Source organism: Larus michahellis, chromosome 4 (assembly GCF_964199755.1).
Source record: "Larus michahellis chromosome 4, bLarMic1.1, whole genome shotgun sequence".
Taxonomy (NCBI): domain Eukaryota; kingdom Metazoa; phylum Chordata; class Aves; order Charadriiformes; family Laridae; genus Larus; species Larus michahellis.
Genome location: NC_133899.1, coordinates 62624187 through 62639019, shown reverse-complemented (window position 1 = coordinate 62639019; position 14833 = coordinate 62624187). Strand labels below are relative to the sequence as shown.

The window sequence follows — 14833 nt, the reverse complement described above, 5'->3', positions numbered from 1 at the left end:
CGCCGGTGGCCGCCATGCGGGGTGGATGCCCGCGTCACACGGGCGGCTGCGGGGCGGCAAAATTAGTGTGGGGCGTGATGGTGGGTAACTTCGGTGACGCCGAGTTGGTGACGGTGTCCCGCAGGGTTTCCAGCCCCGTGTCTTTGCTTTAGTTTTGGTTTCTGGGGAGAATTTGTTTGTTTGTTTGTTTAGCAAACCGTGGGCACGTTGCGTGCTGTGAGGGAAGCGGAGTAGTTATTTACTTTTTGCTTTTCGTGAGGCATCTTTAATTGAACGCGAGGTGTCCGGTCGGGGACAGAGTGAAGAGCGACAGCGGGGTGGGATTTCGTGGCCGGACGGAGTTACCGAAAAACCCCAGGGAAAGGCGGGTTTTCCTTGGGAAGGGAGGAACGGAGTTTGTCACGGTTTGTCACTCAAGTTGTCTCGGGCAGTTGACAGTGCGGGAGGTGTTACCTGCCGGCAGAGCCAAACAGCCCGGCGGGCCCTTCGGGGTGAATAACTAGGAGAGGTACTATTTTACTATCTAAAACTTTTTTTAACAAAAATAGTGCGTTCCTCACCCAGAAGAGCTGCACCTGCCGCCCAATGAAATACTTCTGTCTGAAGAGCTGAAACTGCCGCCGCGGCAGGGGAAAGCCCGGGGGCGGGGGGGGGATGGACATTTCCAAACCTCCCTTGGACCAGTCCCAGAGCCCTGCCGCCCCGGAACGGCGGAGCGGGTCGATGCGGGGTGCGGGTGCCCCCGGGACGGCACCGCCGCCGACATGCGAGGGGAGAATTCCTCAATGGCGCTGGCCGCGCCCACTCCCGGGGGGTGGGGCTCACGGGGACCCTAAGCCCCGCCCCCCGCGCGCACGTGTGGAAGCCCCGCCGCTTGTTCCCCGCCGGCTGGCCACGCCCCCCTCGGCGTTCGATTGGCTGCCCGGGCGGCGGCGGGCGGGGAGCGGGCGGGGCGAGGCGCGCGGCGGGCGGGCTCCTCCCACGTGCGGCGGCGCGGCGCGGCGCGGCGCGAGCACACATCCCGCACGTAGCCGGCGCGTTAATCGCGGTGGGGCCATCTGTCGCCGCGGTCCATTTACCGGGCGGCAGCTACCGGGCGCGGTCCCCGCATGCCGCTCGGGCTCCGGTAGCGGCAGCACCAGCATCGCGGAGCCGCGGCAGCACCGCCGCCGCGGAGCGCAGCCCAGCCCAAAGTTTTGCCTCAGCCTCGCCCGGCCCCGCACCCCCCCCCGCGGAGCCCTTGCCCGGCTCGGCCTGGAGCCGGCGGCGGCCCGGCCGGCATCGCCTCCCGACGCGGGGGCCGGCAGGGTAGCGTCGCCGCCCGTCCCCGCAGCGCCATGCCGCTGGGGCACATCATGAGGCTGGACCTGGAGAGGATCGCCCTGGAGTACGTCGTGCCCTGCCTGCACGACATCGGCTTCTGCTACCTGGATAACTTCCTGGGGGAGGTGGTGGGGGACTGCGTGCTGGAGCGGGTGAAGCGGATGCACCGCGACGGGGAGCTGGCCGACGGGCAGCTGGCCGGCCCCAGCCGCGGCGTCGCCAAGCGGCATCTCCGCGGCGACCAGATCAAGTGGATCGGGGGCACGGAGGAGGGCTGCGAGGCCATCAACTTCCTCCTCACGCTGATAGACCGGCTGGTGATGTACTGCGGGAGCCGGCTCGGCAAGTACTACGTGAAGGAGCGATCCAAGGTAAGGGGGCCCGCCCGCCCCCCGGCATCGGCTCCCGGCCGGACCGACCCGCCTGGCAGCTGCCGGTGGGACCTGGCGGAAAAGTTTCCACGGGCTCCCACCCCCCCACCCCGTGTCGCCTCCTCGCTCTCCGCGGGTGTCTGTGGCCCAGGCAGCCCCGCGGGGCTGTCCCCTCAGCACGGCTCCGGGTGGCGGAGGCGCCGGGGGATGCCCGCGGCGGGCAGCCGCTCTCCAGCCCTTGCCGGCGGCGGGCGGCTGCGGAGGTCTCGCTTAAAAGGCGGCAGCGGGGCTGCTCTCCCGCCGCGGGTCCCTCGCCCCGCCGGTGCCGGCAGCGCTTCGGGGCGGCGCACCGCCGTGCCCCGTGCGGGGTCTTCGCCGGCCTCCTCGGTTGCCGGTCCGCGGCCAGGTCCTTGCCTCCGCCACCGGGCATCGCTTGGCAGACCACCGGCGGGCTGCAGGCGGCACCCCGCTCGCCGGCGGGGGGGCCGGACCCCGGCTGCCCCCCGCGGGTGGCTGCCGCTCGCCCCAGCGCGGAGAGAGGGGACGGCCTTAACCGTGACTTTCCTTTGGAGGATTGTTTCAGGTGGAGGGAAAAGCTCCTTATCCCCCCTCCCTGCGCACGTACCCGGCTCGGATCCGATTATTTGTTTGTTTGCGCCCATGTGATAGTGTTAGCCAAAGTAGTTTTGGTGGTCCAGCTTGAAGAGGCCTTCGTGATTGTATTGAGTATGCGGCACAAAGTAAGGGATGCTCAGTTTTGAGCACAGCAAACTTTTTGTTTTTTGAAGGGGTGAGGTTTTTTTTTTTTTCCCTAGGCTTTCTTGCTCAGAAATGGAGAGGGCACTTCTATTGTAGGACACCTGTATTATAGGCGTCTTTCCCAATGAAGTTTATTTGCACTTGCAATGTCATTACTTCACTTTGGGGTAACTTGGTTTTTCTTTCCTTGTCTGCTTTGCTGTGGCAGAGTGGACTGGTTTGGAACTAAGTTTGCTTCACTGTCCCGAATGCTGTGAAAATGCTCCCATTTCTTTGTTTCTGACTTGAATTCTATAATATATAGCACATTTTCAAAACATCTACTTCTTCTAGAGATATGCCAGGAATATAAAGAATTAAACTTTAAAAAAAGTTACGAAAGTGAAAACTTAGGCATTTCTTTTGGTCCTAACTTGCCCTGAACTAAGAGGATGTGTGAGTGGTCCTGAGATTTTATATATATATATATATATATTATTTTTTTTTTTCCCCGGAAACTGAAGAAAACAGTATGGTGATGTTTACCAGTTGCTTGGGATCACCTTAAAACCTGTGCATGTTCCACCTCCCCACCCACCCACCCCCCCCGCACTTCCACACAGTGGTGGGAATAATAAAAGGTTGAAACGTTGCTCCTGTGCATAGCTCCACTGAACTACTGATCATTAGTTCAGTTAAAGCTTGGGTAGATTTGGTTTAAAATGTGAGTAGACTGGATTTCACTTATTCCTGGTGGGAGCCTGGTGTTAGGAGGTATAAATAACCATCTGCTTTGGCATGCCTTTAAGGTCATCCTAGTTCTTTCTCTGGGTGACTTCTGTTTGCCTGATTACTGATGAAAGTGCATTGCTGGCCACCTGTAGGGGGGAAAAACAGGAGCTTATGTTAAAGTTGGACTGGAGTGAAAGGAGGTGGTCTAGCATTTGTACGAGATACTTGCAGAAAGTCAACTGAATGCCTGAAGGCTGTTGGCACTAGCTGGGGTGAAGGGTCTTTTGGGGAGTGACCTTGGGTTGTAGAGATAATTTTAAAACTTACTTGTAGTGTTCTTGCAGTCATTTTTGTACAAATAGTAATAACAGACAGGGCAGAACTTGTTTTATAAATAGATACCAAGCTACTTGCTATAAAGAGATACTTTTGGCCCGTGTTCTTGAGTGTGGAAAGTGTCACACTCTGAACAGTGCATGGAAGTGCTACACAACAGTCCAGGACTCAAAGGGACTCAATATTGTTTGTAAAACTAAATGCAGAGGAATTTCCATCAGAAATTAATAGTAACCAATCCCTTATTATTATAATAAGTACCATGGATATGTGAGGCCCTGAAATAACAGCTGCCATCTGTAACTGAGATGTGGGACGCCTTCAGCAGGAAGATTATTCCTGTGACTAATCAACTGACTACAACAGCGCATGCAGGTTCCCACGTCACCTATAGACATTTCCCTTCCACCATTAAACCTGCGAATTTTGCTTTTCTTCTAAAATTTGATGAATGTTTACACAAAAATCCCAAATTTGTAGACATAAACAGATGCCCAGAAAACTTCCATGGCTTAATATTTGGACGGGTGTGGGGTGTTTCTGAGCAACTGGACCAGAACTTCTTAGCTGGACATGTGCTATTGTAATTCCTTGTTTTGGCATATAGGTATTAGATGGGGCTAAGAGTCCAGAGCAGTTTGAAAGTGTAAGCCTTTGGCTACATGGTAACCCCTCTTGTCATGGAAATGAATTTATGTAATGTCAGCCTCACGATTCTTTAGAGGTTTATGCTTTTAAAACAATAGCATGACTTTAATCTTCAGCCTAAGTGTTGGAAGAGAGGGAGAGATTTGCTTAGTAAATGAACTTCTGTCAGCTTACTGTCTGCTTTGTGTGATGTGCTTCATGGTTTTTTTTTGTAGCTACACAAACATACGAAGACAAGAATGACTTTAGTCCAATAAAGGAAGCTATCCTTGTAGCTACATGAGAGAAATAAGTCAGGATTTTGCTGTTTCCAAATGACTTCCAACAGCATTAACAGAAAGTTAAGATTGCATCAAAGAGAACAGATGGAGGTAAAATTTTACAAGGGTACTGGGTACTCTTAAGAGCTGTTGATTGACATTTGAGGGCTGATAATGAAATGTAACCTTTCATCTTTGCAGACCAGTGATCCAAATCTATCTTTAGAATAAGTCATATTTTAAAATATTAGCTGACATGGTTAAATCAAAATAACCAGATAACATTCTTCTAAAGGTCTCTTCTGTTGACAGACTCAATGCACTGCTTGTTGGCTTCTGTATTCTCCTCAACTAGAGTTTACATTTTCTAGTAAAATAAAGCTATGATTCCCCTTTCGTAGTAGGTAAATAGCTAAGGATCTCACCGAGGCATTGTTGACCCAGGTTGAGTCCTCTCCTCAGTGTGAGAAGATTCACATCCTTGTGCAGAGGGACGCTCTGGCCTGAGGACAGAGGTCAGTCTGGTTTTGAGGACCTGTCTCTACTCTGCTAAAGCTTTGACGCTTGGTGGAGAAGAGCTGGCCGGGTCGTTTGCGCTGGGAAGTGAGGCCACAATTCAGTCTCCGTGGCCAGTCCCCTGGAGTGCCCCCAGGTCAGGTGGTGCTCCAGGGACCGTGGGTGAAAGGGTGATGTGCTGGAGCTTCTGACTCCTTGGGTCCCAAAGGGTTCATTGGGCTTTGTGGGGGCTTGAGGAGATGGTGGAGATGGTGCTGTCTGTAAAAATGTTTGAGCCTACTCGCAAATAAATATTGCTTAGTTGTGGGGGTGGCACAGGGGCCTGCCATGTATTGTAAAATTTTCCAGGGGGGCAATTGCAAAACTTTGTAGGTGGTGAAATGTCTGCCCTGTAGAAAAGTAATCTCTGTATTATAAATAAATCAAAGCAACGACATTAAAAAAAACCTCCCCAAAACAAGGCAGGAAAATATTCCAGAAGAGAAGCCACTTGAGAAATTTCTCATTCGAGACATAAGAAAGGATTTTTTACTTTTCTTTGAAGTTAGAAGCTGCAGATGTGCCAGGTGCTGTGGAGTTTGGGATATCTGTCCCTTTGGCCACCTCAGCTGCTGGTGAGCCCGGCGTCCTGGAAGGCCATCCTGTGGGGAGGCAGTGGACAGGGGCTGGCAGGAACCGGGTGTGGAAATGTAAAAGATATGTTTGCAGCAGGATGCCTGGGTAGCTGATCTGCTGCTGAGAGGCTGTAGCTATTCCCCCTTTCACATTTTGCCCCTGCTGGAGAAGGGCACCTCTCCCGTGGTCAGGCAGGGTCCCAGAGGGATGCCATCAGCACCTGCTGCCCTGCGCCACCTCGGCTGCGTCAGCGCTTGACGTTCTGCCAGCGGGCCGTGTTGGTCCTCACGGGCGAGGGGTGGAAGGTACTTTGATCTGGCGTGGCTGCGCCCTGCGTGGACTCTGCACCCCGGTCCTGACAGCAGCGTGTCCCACTGCGAGTCACTGGTACCCCCTTGCGTGCCATCAGGGGTTGAAATCCATGTGGGGGCTGCCTCTGGGGGACCTCGAGCTCATCTTGCGCCTGCTGGACACCAGTGAGTCCCACTGGTTAGAAAATAAGGCAAGAAGTTATTATCTGAAGAGCTGACCTGTGTTGAAGGAAGCCCATGACTGATGTTTTTATCTCAGAACCCAACTGCTTGCATTCGGTGTCAAGTATATGGCCTGAGGTTTAAAAAAAAAAAAAAATGTTTTCAATATGAGGCTAATGAATTTAGATGTCCCTGTGGGACGTTAACCCTCTTGAAAACTTGCTTCAAAATCTCTGTGGGCCTTTCACTTTTTTTTTTTTATGGGATGTTTTCTGCATCCATCGCTTGTAGCCATGACGCCTCCCTGCTCAGCCCACCCTGGTGGGCCCCCTCTGACTGTCGCAGGAGAAGCAGGTCTTTTATGGTGCCACTTCATGGCTAGCCAGCGTTTGCTGAAAACCAGAGCGGGTCCTTTTGCCTACCTACTGTGCGATGGGGTGTTCTTAGGTAGGCTTTGAAACATGGTCTGTCTAGCAGGTTGTTCCTGAGGGTTGAAGAAATGCACGAAATGTCACAGTCTTGGGTTGAGTGGTTTTACCAAGTCCCTCATAACTCAGGTAATGAGGTGAGGTATTTTTGCTTTTATGAATGAAGACAGAAAAGTTCTGTTGTATGGCATTCAAAGTCTATCCTTTGCAATTAAAACAGAGTGAAATGCTGCATTTTCTGATTTGAGATGTGGATGTAAGGAGCAGGATAACAGAAGACTGGCTATAGAGCTGAAGAGCAGTACTGCCTGTAGAAATATACTGGTTTATTATGTGTTACAAATGATTTTTGATACTTGCATAGCAGCATGCCTTGCAATTAGTTTACAATGGGAGGTCTGATGAATACCACCATCCAGAAGAAATATGCATAATTTCCCTTTCTTCTAATCAAATGCACATGTTCTGGCATAATGGGTAAGTTCAAATCTGTTCTTCTGGCCAGCTGCCGGCAGAGTCCAGAGCCACTGGAACTGTAAATACAACAGACAAGTCGTTTTATGATATCAGACTGAGGAATTCAGCATTGGCACAGATCCTAGAGTGGTTGCTTTGGCTTGATGTCAAAGCTGATGTTTATATCTGTGTTTGTCAAGCAAGATTAGTTAGCCTGGTTAATTATACACAGGAATGTATAATTTTTACTTGACAATCAGAGCATTAAATGAGTATAAACCTGGGAATATTAGCTCTTGTTTTTGTTCTTCATCAAATTATTCTCAATGACTTTTTGAAACTTTCAAAAGATACTACTCTGAAAGAGGCACTCGGAGAATTTTTCAGATTGCTTCTTCACTCAGCAGGGACAGGGTACTGGAGAAATGGGTCAGTATTTTACAGGCAGCGATGCATGTATCTGTAAGGGGGTTCAGAAGCATGGTGAGTCTCTATGGAATGGTGTTTGAGCTCCTACTTGGGTGTTGAAGTTACAAGCAGCTTGAATTCGTTACCTGTTACGTGTCATCACTCTTAAGAACCTGGCTGTAGTGCACTGGTAGATCTATTCCATGGTAGGCAGTGGAAAAAACGTGCCGTCTTCAGTGTGTGTTACACCAGAGCCTTTGGCAGCCAGGTGGTTGCGGTTGGTCCTCCTTTCCCTCCTTGTGGAGGAGAAGTCTAACCACCCAGCGACCTTTCTTACACTGCGTTAGGAGCCCATCCATGTGCTTTACAGTCGTAGTGGCAGAGGAAGGCAGAAGGTGGCTAATCCTGTAAGAGAAGGGAAGTAAGTCTGAGCTCTCAGGCAACGTGAAGAGCAGAGTGGTCTGTTTATCCTGAGTTTGTGCACGTGTTTGTGGCATCAGGGCAGGTTGCTTGACTTTTTTTCACGTTGTCTGTGGTTTTGCAGTCTGGCAGTGCTTCATGAGTCTTATTAGACTCTGGAGTTACACAATGATGGCAAAGCAGGGAAGTTTTCCGCAATCTGTCCCATAGTGGTAGTGCATTTTCCTCAGTACCTTCTTATCCATTGCCATGACCGCTCTGGTACCAGTCCTTCCCAGCACCACTACGTCAGCTCCCAAAGCCAGAGACTTGCAGCGATAGCCCTCCTGGTGTGCCTGCCAATATCCCTATTACTTGCAATCCCTAAGTAAGTATGTGCCTCTCAGTTTGTTTTTGTGCGAGGGCTCATTGCTTGTTAAATGTCAGTGTAAACCTTCCACAGCCGTGTGGGGAAGGACGCTGTAATACAGGTGGCATTAATGCCTCTGGGTACGGGGAGCGTTTGTCCTTTGGACTGGCGGGGGTGTGTACGGCATTGCAAGGCTCGGTATCCTTGGGAGAGCCACCGGGGAAAACAGCAAGATTCAGAGTTCAGTGCCCCCTCCCGCTGAGCTGGCATTTTGGGAGGGAGAGGAGCTGGTCCTTGCCATTAATATTGGTACACAGCCTTTTCCCAAAGGTAATTATTAATGAATAATTCAGTTCATTACAGCTCACTGCTAATAACAGTATATGTTTAAATGGAGATGCATTGATGCTTATGACACTGACACAGGGCAGCAGATACACAGTAAAAATGAACTTGTTTCTTTGCATTAAGGATTCCAGCTGTCTGTGTTGATCCCAGTGTCTTTATTTGATTTCATGGTAAACTCTTCTTTCTTTGACTTACAAACTTATCTGGATGGTGGCTCAATGTAATACAGCCTTACCCTGCATGTTGCTTCCCAAGCAATTTGCTTGATTTGGTATGTGGAAGTGTCTTCTCCCTCCTCTTTCTCCTGTGCTGCACAGATATTTTTTACCTTTTTTTTTTTTTTTTTTTTTCCCCTGGGTTGATGGGGATGTTCAACAGTGTCTGTACTCCCTCAGCAATTCCTTTCTGTATGTGTAAGGGGTGGAATAGGGGAAGAAGATAAAACCAAAATGACCTGAAGATGAATGCATTTTTAATCAGATGAAATCTTAATGTTTGCTGAACAGGCTGGACACACTTGGAATAAATCAATACTTTTATCAAATGTTTCAAGATGACTTTTACAAAGTCAAAGTACTTTTTTTTTTTTTAAGGCATTCACTTTTTAAAAATTTTTCTCCTGCTCCTGTTTCAATCGGATTGCCTTTTCCTGTTGTGTAATAGGTCAAGGGCAAGTGGTCCTTTGGCACCTGTGGGCCACATAGTGCTCATCGATCTTGCAGTGGATGGCTCGTGAGAATGAGGGTCAGGAAAGGAAGCCTGCGAGTAAGTGTTGCCGGTTTTAGATTTATGGAGAAGGAGGATGTGTGCATACCAACTCGAGGGAATTTGAAGCCCTGGGTTGGATTTTGCATGACTGTAATCCTTCTGTCACAAAGCTGAAGACTGAAACAACACTGTTAGAAAGCTGCCAGCAACACAAGACTCCCTAAGCTTCCGTGAAAAGGTTTTATTGGATTAGCAGAGGAGCTCTTGGGTAGAGGTGTTTTGGGAACTGCTTCTGGTACCTGAGCCTAGGGCAGCTGATGGCCCCCGTGGTGGGCTCCAGGGTGAATAACTGATGCATTGGCACAGACTGTGGTAGGACTTGACAAAAGACCTTGATGCATGACATTACATAGCAATTTGTTTTAGACGTTCTATTGCTTTGAAAAGGGATGACAGGGAGTTGGTCAGAAAAGCAAGAAGGTCGTCTCTCTAGCTGTTCAGGCAATGAGGTGAAGGAAGAAAACAGATGAAGGAGGCTCATGCCAAGTAGACTATCTATCTCCTATTGTTTAAACTATTCACAGCCATGTCATCCCATCAGCACACCACTCCTGACCGTTCCTGCAAGTGATTTGGAGGGAGCCATAAGCCCCATTTCCCCTCCGTCACTCACTCACACGTAGGCATCTACTGTCTCTCAGTGACAGAAAGGAGCTTTTCCCTACAGTCATTTTTCTCTTGTCATTGTGTCCTGATAAGATTAGTAGACAAAGAAACTTAGTGCCACCATGCAAAGCACTTAATAGAAAGCGGTTGATTAAACAAGCTCCTTGTTGCTCTGATTTTTCACAAATAACATGATGCAATAGATTTTGCTGACCATAATCGTTCCATGCAGGCTTACTAGATGTCCATGCCACCAGCCACCCAGTTTAAAATGAATAGTATAAATTGCAGGAGTACAGCATATCACACTGTCTGCACAGACTGGAAACAGTTTGTCCAAAGATTTGTCAGCTGGAGATGGCAGGGTAGCGGTGTCTTTTGCCAAACATCAGGGAATTGCATCCTTGTTTGTAGCAAAAAGATAACCATTTTGAGTCTCGTATATATCTAGTTCATATGAATTCTTTGGTCACAATAGACTCTTTTCTGTGCTTTCTTTTTGGACCTGAAAATCCAAACAAGAAATGTTCGCACTTTTCTGTAAATCATAATAATAATTAATCATTGCTTATGTCTTCTTGCACTGTAATTTTTTAATACAAATTGATAAGGCAAATGCTTTTAAGCTTTTGGCCCCAGTTCAGCAATTCACTTAAGTACTTTTTTTAAAAAGCTCTTTCAAATCAATGGGACTAAAGCACATCTTTTGGTGCTTGGGTTGGACTATGCTAGAGTATGTTTACCAAACTTCAGGAAAAGTTGCAGTGATTTCTTGTGCCATCCCCAGTCTTTGGCTACATTTTGTCTTAGATTTGAAATATGGTCCATCTTTTACATGGTGTCTTGGGAGGGAGCAAGGAGCCTTACTTGATGGAAGTTATAGATATCGGTTATGATTTTTATCTGACCTTTGCAATTGAGTGTCTTGTGGCAAACCTGTCTTACACCATTAAGGGTAGCAGTTATTCCAGTAATGCATGCAGGGAGATGGGTGCTAGTCAGTGCAGGCTGGGGAACGCCACCCTGAATGGGAAAAACCTGGGATGCGGGGCACTGTTGGACAATGGGCTCCGAGGTGGTGGATGCCAGCATGGAGCCTCCCAACTCCATGGGACTCCCAAGGCTCCAGGGAGCGATGAAAGTCCTCTTGCACAGAGTCCCTTGCTGGACCATGCAAGTAGAAAAAATATGTAAAATTTGGGGAGGAGATATTAAAAAAAAAAAAAAGGGAGGTGGGGTGGGTGGGAAGTGTCAATTAGTCCTCAACTTGCCTGTTCCTAGATTGTTAACAGTCTTAGGGTGTTGTGCTTGCTGCTGAAGACTGTATGTGCAACTGCACCTTCTGATTTCACATAGGGAATCTGGTAGAAGTGGTTTGAGAAGCGGAAAAAGGAGAAGCTTCACTGTACATGCTGTAAAATGTCCTGCTGTTAAGGCATGTAAACCATGGCATATGACTAGATGTGCACAAACAGAACGGGGTTCCCCAGGATGTATGGATAACTCTGCTCTTTACAGTATTCACCGATCTTTCCACTTCACTAAATTAACTTGTCCTCCGTCTTCCGTTGTCTGTGGAGCATGTGCGTGGTGTCTCTGAAGCAGGCCAACAGGAAGGGTCACAGCCTGGTTAACTGTTTTACAAACTTCCTCTTCACGGAGGAGCAATGAGAGGATTTGTGAATGCTGGTCCTCGTTGCCAAATTTACTATAATTCAGCATTTGATGGTGGTCAAATGCTGAACTGCTGAGGTTGTGCATTTTACCATTATATTTCTCAGTGCAAAACTTGATGTCTAACTGATGACCTAAAGGTTCAGTGCCAGTCTGACGCTCACTGTGGTAATTTCTTGTCAAGTACGAAAGTGTAGTTGACTTTTCTTGTTTGTTTCTTTCTTTACACTTACCTAAGATGTCTGCAACTGAAAAAGACACCATTTTTTTTTCTTTCTTAGTTTACTTTTGGTGGTGCTTGGTTAAAAGCCTGTTTCACTGCTCACCATCCATAGAAGCTGTTGCTGCTAATTATGAGCTGTATTAGTACAATGTCTTGGCTGCAGTTAGGAAAGGCACTGGTTGTGCCAGTGGTGACTGTAGCTATGGGCAGAATGAGTACCTACTTCACCCCCGCGCCTCAGTATGCGGATATACCCCTATAGCTCTGACTTGCCATCACGTATCTGTGCTGCGTTCCCCACTGCAGAGAAGCTCTTGTGCCCCACACCTCCATCAAAGCCAGCTGCAGCCGCTCACCAAGGGGTCTCTTACCCAACCCTGACATGCCTGTGCAGCCACCGTCTCTCGTCTCCATCCCAGGGAACGGGAGAGACAGGGATGAGAGCTGCTTCCTCTGGCTGCCCAACCAGCTGGCACCCTGGGAGAGCAGCCCCCGGCCAACCTCCAGCTTGGCTCACCCCCAGCCGCCCCTGCGGTGGCTCCGAGTACATGCTGCACTCCTCACACTGGCTGCCAGAGAGGAAAGGTTTTGGAGAGGAAGAGGAAAAAGGAGGGAACGGAGCCAGAAAGACCACTCCAGGCTTTCTGCATCCTCAGGAAGCATCCTGAACCCACACCAGAGAGACCACCTCCCTGCTCAACGGTTGCTGTGCTTCCTGCAAAAACTGCCTTAAATGCTGAAGAACGTTACTACTTTAAGGCCCAGTCCTGAACTGGCTCTTGAGAAACCTGCCAAGGGCTGTTGCTTCAGTGAGTTGTGGTGGGAATGGCTGGGTGAGGCTCCAGAGGGGAGTGCAGGGAAGCAGAGCAGCAGGCGTGAAGGGGCCGAGGGAAGGTGGGGAGGGAGCTCCTCGGACATGGCCGTGTCTCTCTGCAGGGCCACCGCCCTGGCCGGCGAGTCAAAGGCTGTGGCAGCGGCCGCAAGGCAGCCAGCCTTGTAGGGTCAGTCCCTTCTGTCGGGTGGTGGCAGCATAAATCCGCAGGAGAGGCTTGACCAGTGGAAAAGGAGAAGTGGGAATTCAGCAGCCTGTGTTCAAATGCGGAGTCTGATGTTGCCCCGCAGCTGGGTTTCGGGCCAGGCTTCCTTCTCTGAGAGCCTTTGTGACTAGCTTTAAGGTGTGCAAATGTAAGACTGGAGCTCAGTTTGTTGTGTGCATACATATCTGGTTTTAAGCACGCTTGCTTTCTTCAGAGTTGCCTAGTTCCTGTCTACACACATCTTACTGCTGCAGGTACAGGCTGTGTAGATGGTGGGGAGGGCAGGCACCACAACACTTAGAAGGATTTTTTTTTTTATTTTTTATTTTCTCCCCCCAAATACATTTTTATTGCCTAACCTTAGAACAGGTGTATAACTATATTATTACAAAATTGCCTGGAATCTGAATAACTTGTTTCCCTTCGGGTGTGGAAAGATGCTGTGTCACTCTATACGCAGTCATCGCCTTTAATTGCACCCGCACTAGAGAGATTGTGCTGTTGCAATGTACACATGTAGTCAGAGCAGTACAACTTTATGTGCAGGCGGAGCCTTAGAGGTAAAGAGAACACGTCTTGTCTAAGCATAGCAGAAATTATTTCTGATGGTAATTTATTATCGGTAACTTTAATGAGTTTTATCCATAAGTATTCATGTACACAAAACCCTCTGCAGGAATAATTGTACTGTTAGCTGGGCGAGGTCCTCTGAAAAGGTGTGTGGGGGGGTGTGAGTGAGGCGGCTGCCTTCCAAAGTTAACATCGGAGATAACTGGTCTCCTCAATTAGCCTTAATTTGGTGCTACTGCTGTGATAACAAACACTTGAGAACCATTCTTCTCTCTGTTTATGTAGTGCAGTAATGTCTCAGCAGCCTCAGAAGTCCAGACGGCTCAGACAGTTTTGGGGAGGATGTTTGGGGTACCCGCCAAGTGTGATGACGTTAATCTGAACCCTGCCTCCCGTCTCTGTCAGGGGAGGGAGTCTTCCACTAACCAAAGGGGATAAAAAAACCCCCATCTCCCCGGCGGAAGCGTGCGAGGCCACGAGAGGTGTCCCAAGGAGGGACCATGCTGCACGGTTTGGGCTTCCCTGTCCCTTGGCACATCTGCTTTGAGGTTTTGGCTTGTCACCTCCTCTGCCTGCGAGTGCCTCCTGTGAGCCTCTGAAGGGGAACATTCACAGGAAGCGTTTTGGGTGTTGTGTACCCTGTGTGATCTGATAAAAAAATCTTGTGGGCAGCATTGCTCACTCACCCTGGGCCCACAGGCTAAAAATAAATAAGGGTAAAAAAAGGGATGTTGGCCAGCTCGGGCAACTCCGACACCAGCAAAACACAGTTTGCCTGTCTTGTGGCCGTCTCTCCTGACCTTTATTAACGTACCCACAAGAGCATCAAAATATGTAGAGTACTTTAAATGTTGCAGGAAAAAAAAAAAAGTGGTGTAATCTTCTGGGTGATTACTAGCAGAATTGAAAAGGTCTTAAGTGCTGACAAAGAATGAAAGGCTGGAATATCTAAGGAACTGTGAAATTATCTTTCTGCCACACAGATGAGGATATTCCGCAGAGGATGCCTGTGCTGGTTACCATGCCTTTGATTCCCTGCTGAGAACCTGAACATACAGGGATGGTCCTTACAGATTTCCTTAATGAGCCTGCACTTACTTACGAATTTGCTTTTCTGCAGGGGTGGCGCTTGTCACCGTGTCCCCTGGGACTCATTACAGGGGACGCTTTCTCTATCCGCATTGATTGCTTGCGATACTTTCTCGTTAGTGCAGATCGTCCAGGTTTGGCTCTTGGGGGGAGAAGAGGGGACTGAAAGAGTTTTCTGGTGATGAAAGAGGGCTTCAAGCACAGGCAAAAATAATCCTAAAATTTAATTAAACAGAGCATTTTTTTTTGTGTTGTATGTTTTTTTTTTTTAAAGTGTGGGAAATAAGTGCGTGTGTGCAGGAGGGGGAGGGAGAGCAGTAAGAACCAGAAGAGAGAAGCGCCTTGAGCGTCTGCATGCTGCAAGCGTGGGTTTCCCCCTCTTCCCTCCACAGCGTCTCTGTGAAGTGTTCTCTGGAGTGAAGTTTGCGTTCGGTGGCCGATGGCC

The 14833-nt window shown here is 49.1% G+C and overlaps 1 protein-coding gene across 1 annotated transcript in view; it reads left to right on the top strand.

The window, feature by feature from the left end:
- The first annotated feature begins 961 nt into the window (after positions 1-961).
- Positions 962-14833, top strand: part of EGLN3 (egl-9 family hypoxia inducible factor 3) — a 28685-nt gene continuing 14813 nt past the window's right edge. Inside the window, exon 1 of the mRNA XM_074585130.1 lies at positions 962-1694. Within this exon, the coding sequence (XP_074441231.1) occupies positions 1338-1694 (357 nt within the window). The 5' untranslated portion in view covers positions 962-1337. The remainder of the gene's footprint in view (positions 1695-14833) is intronic.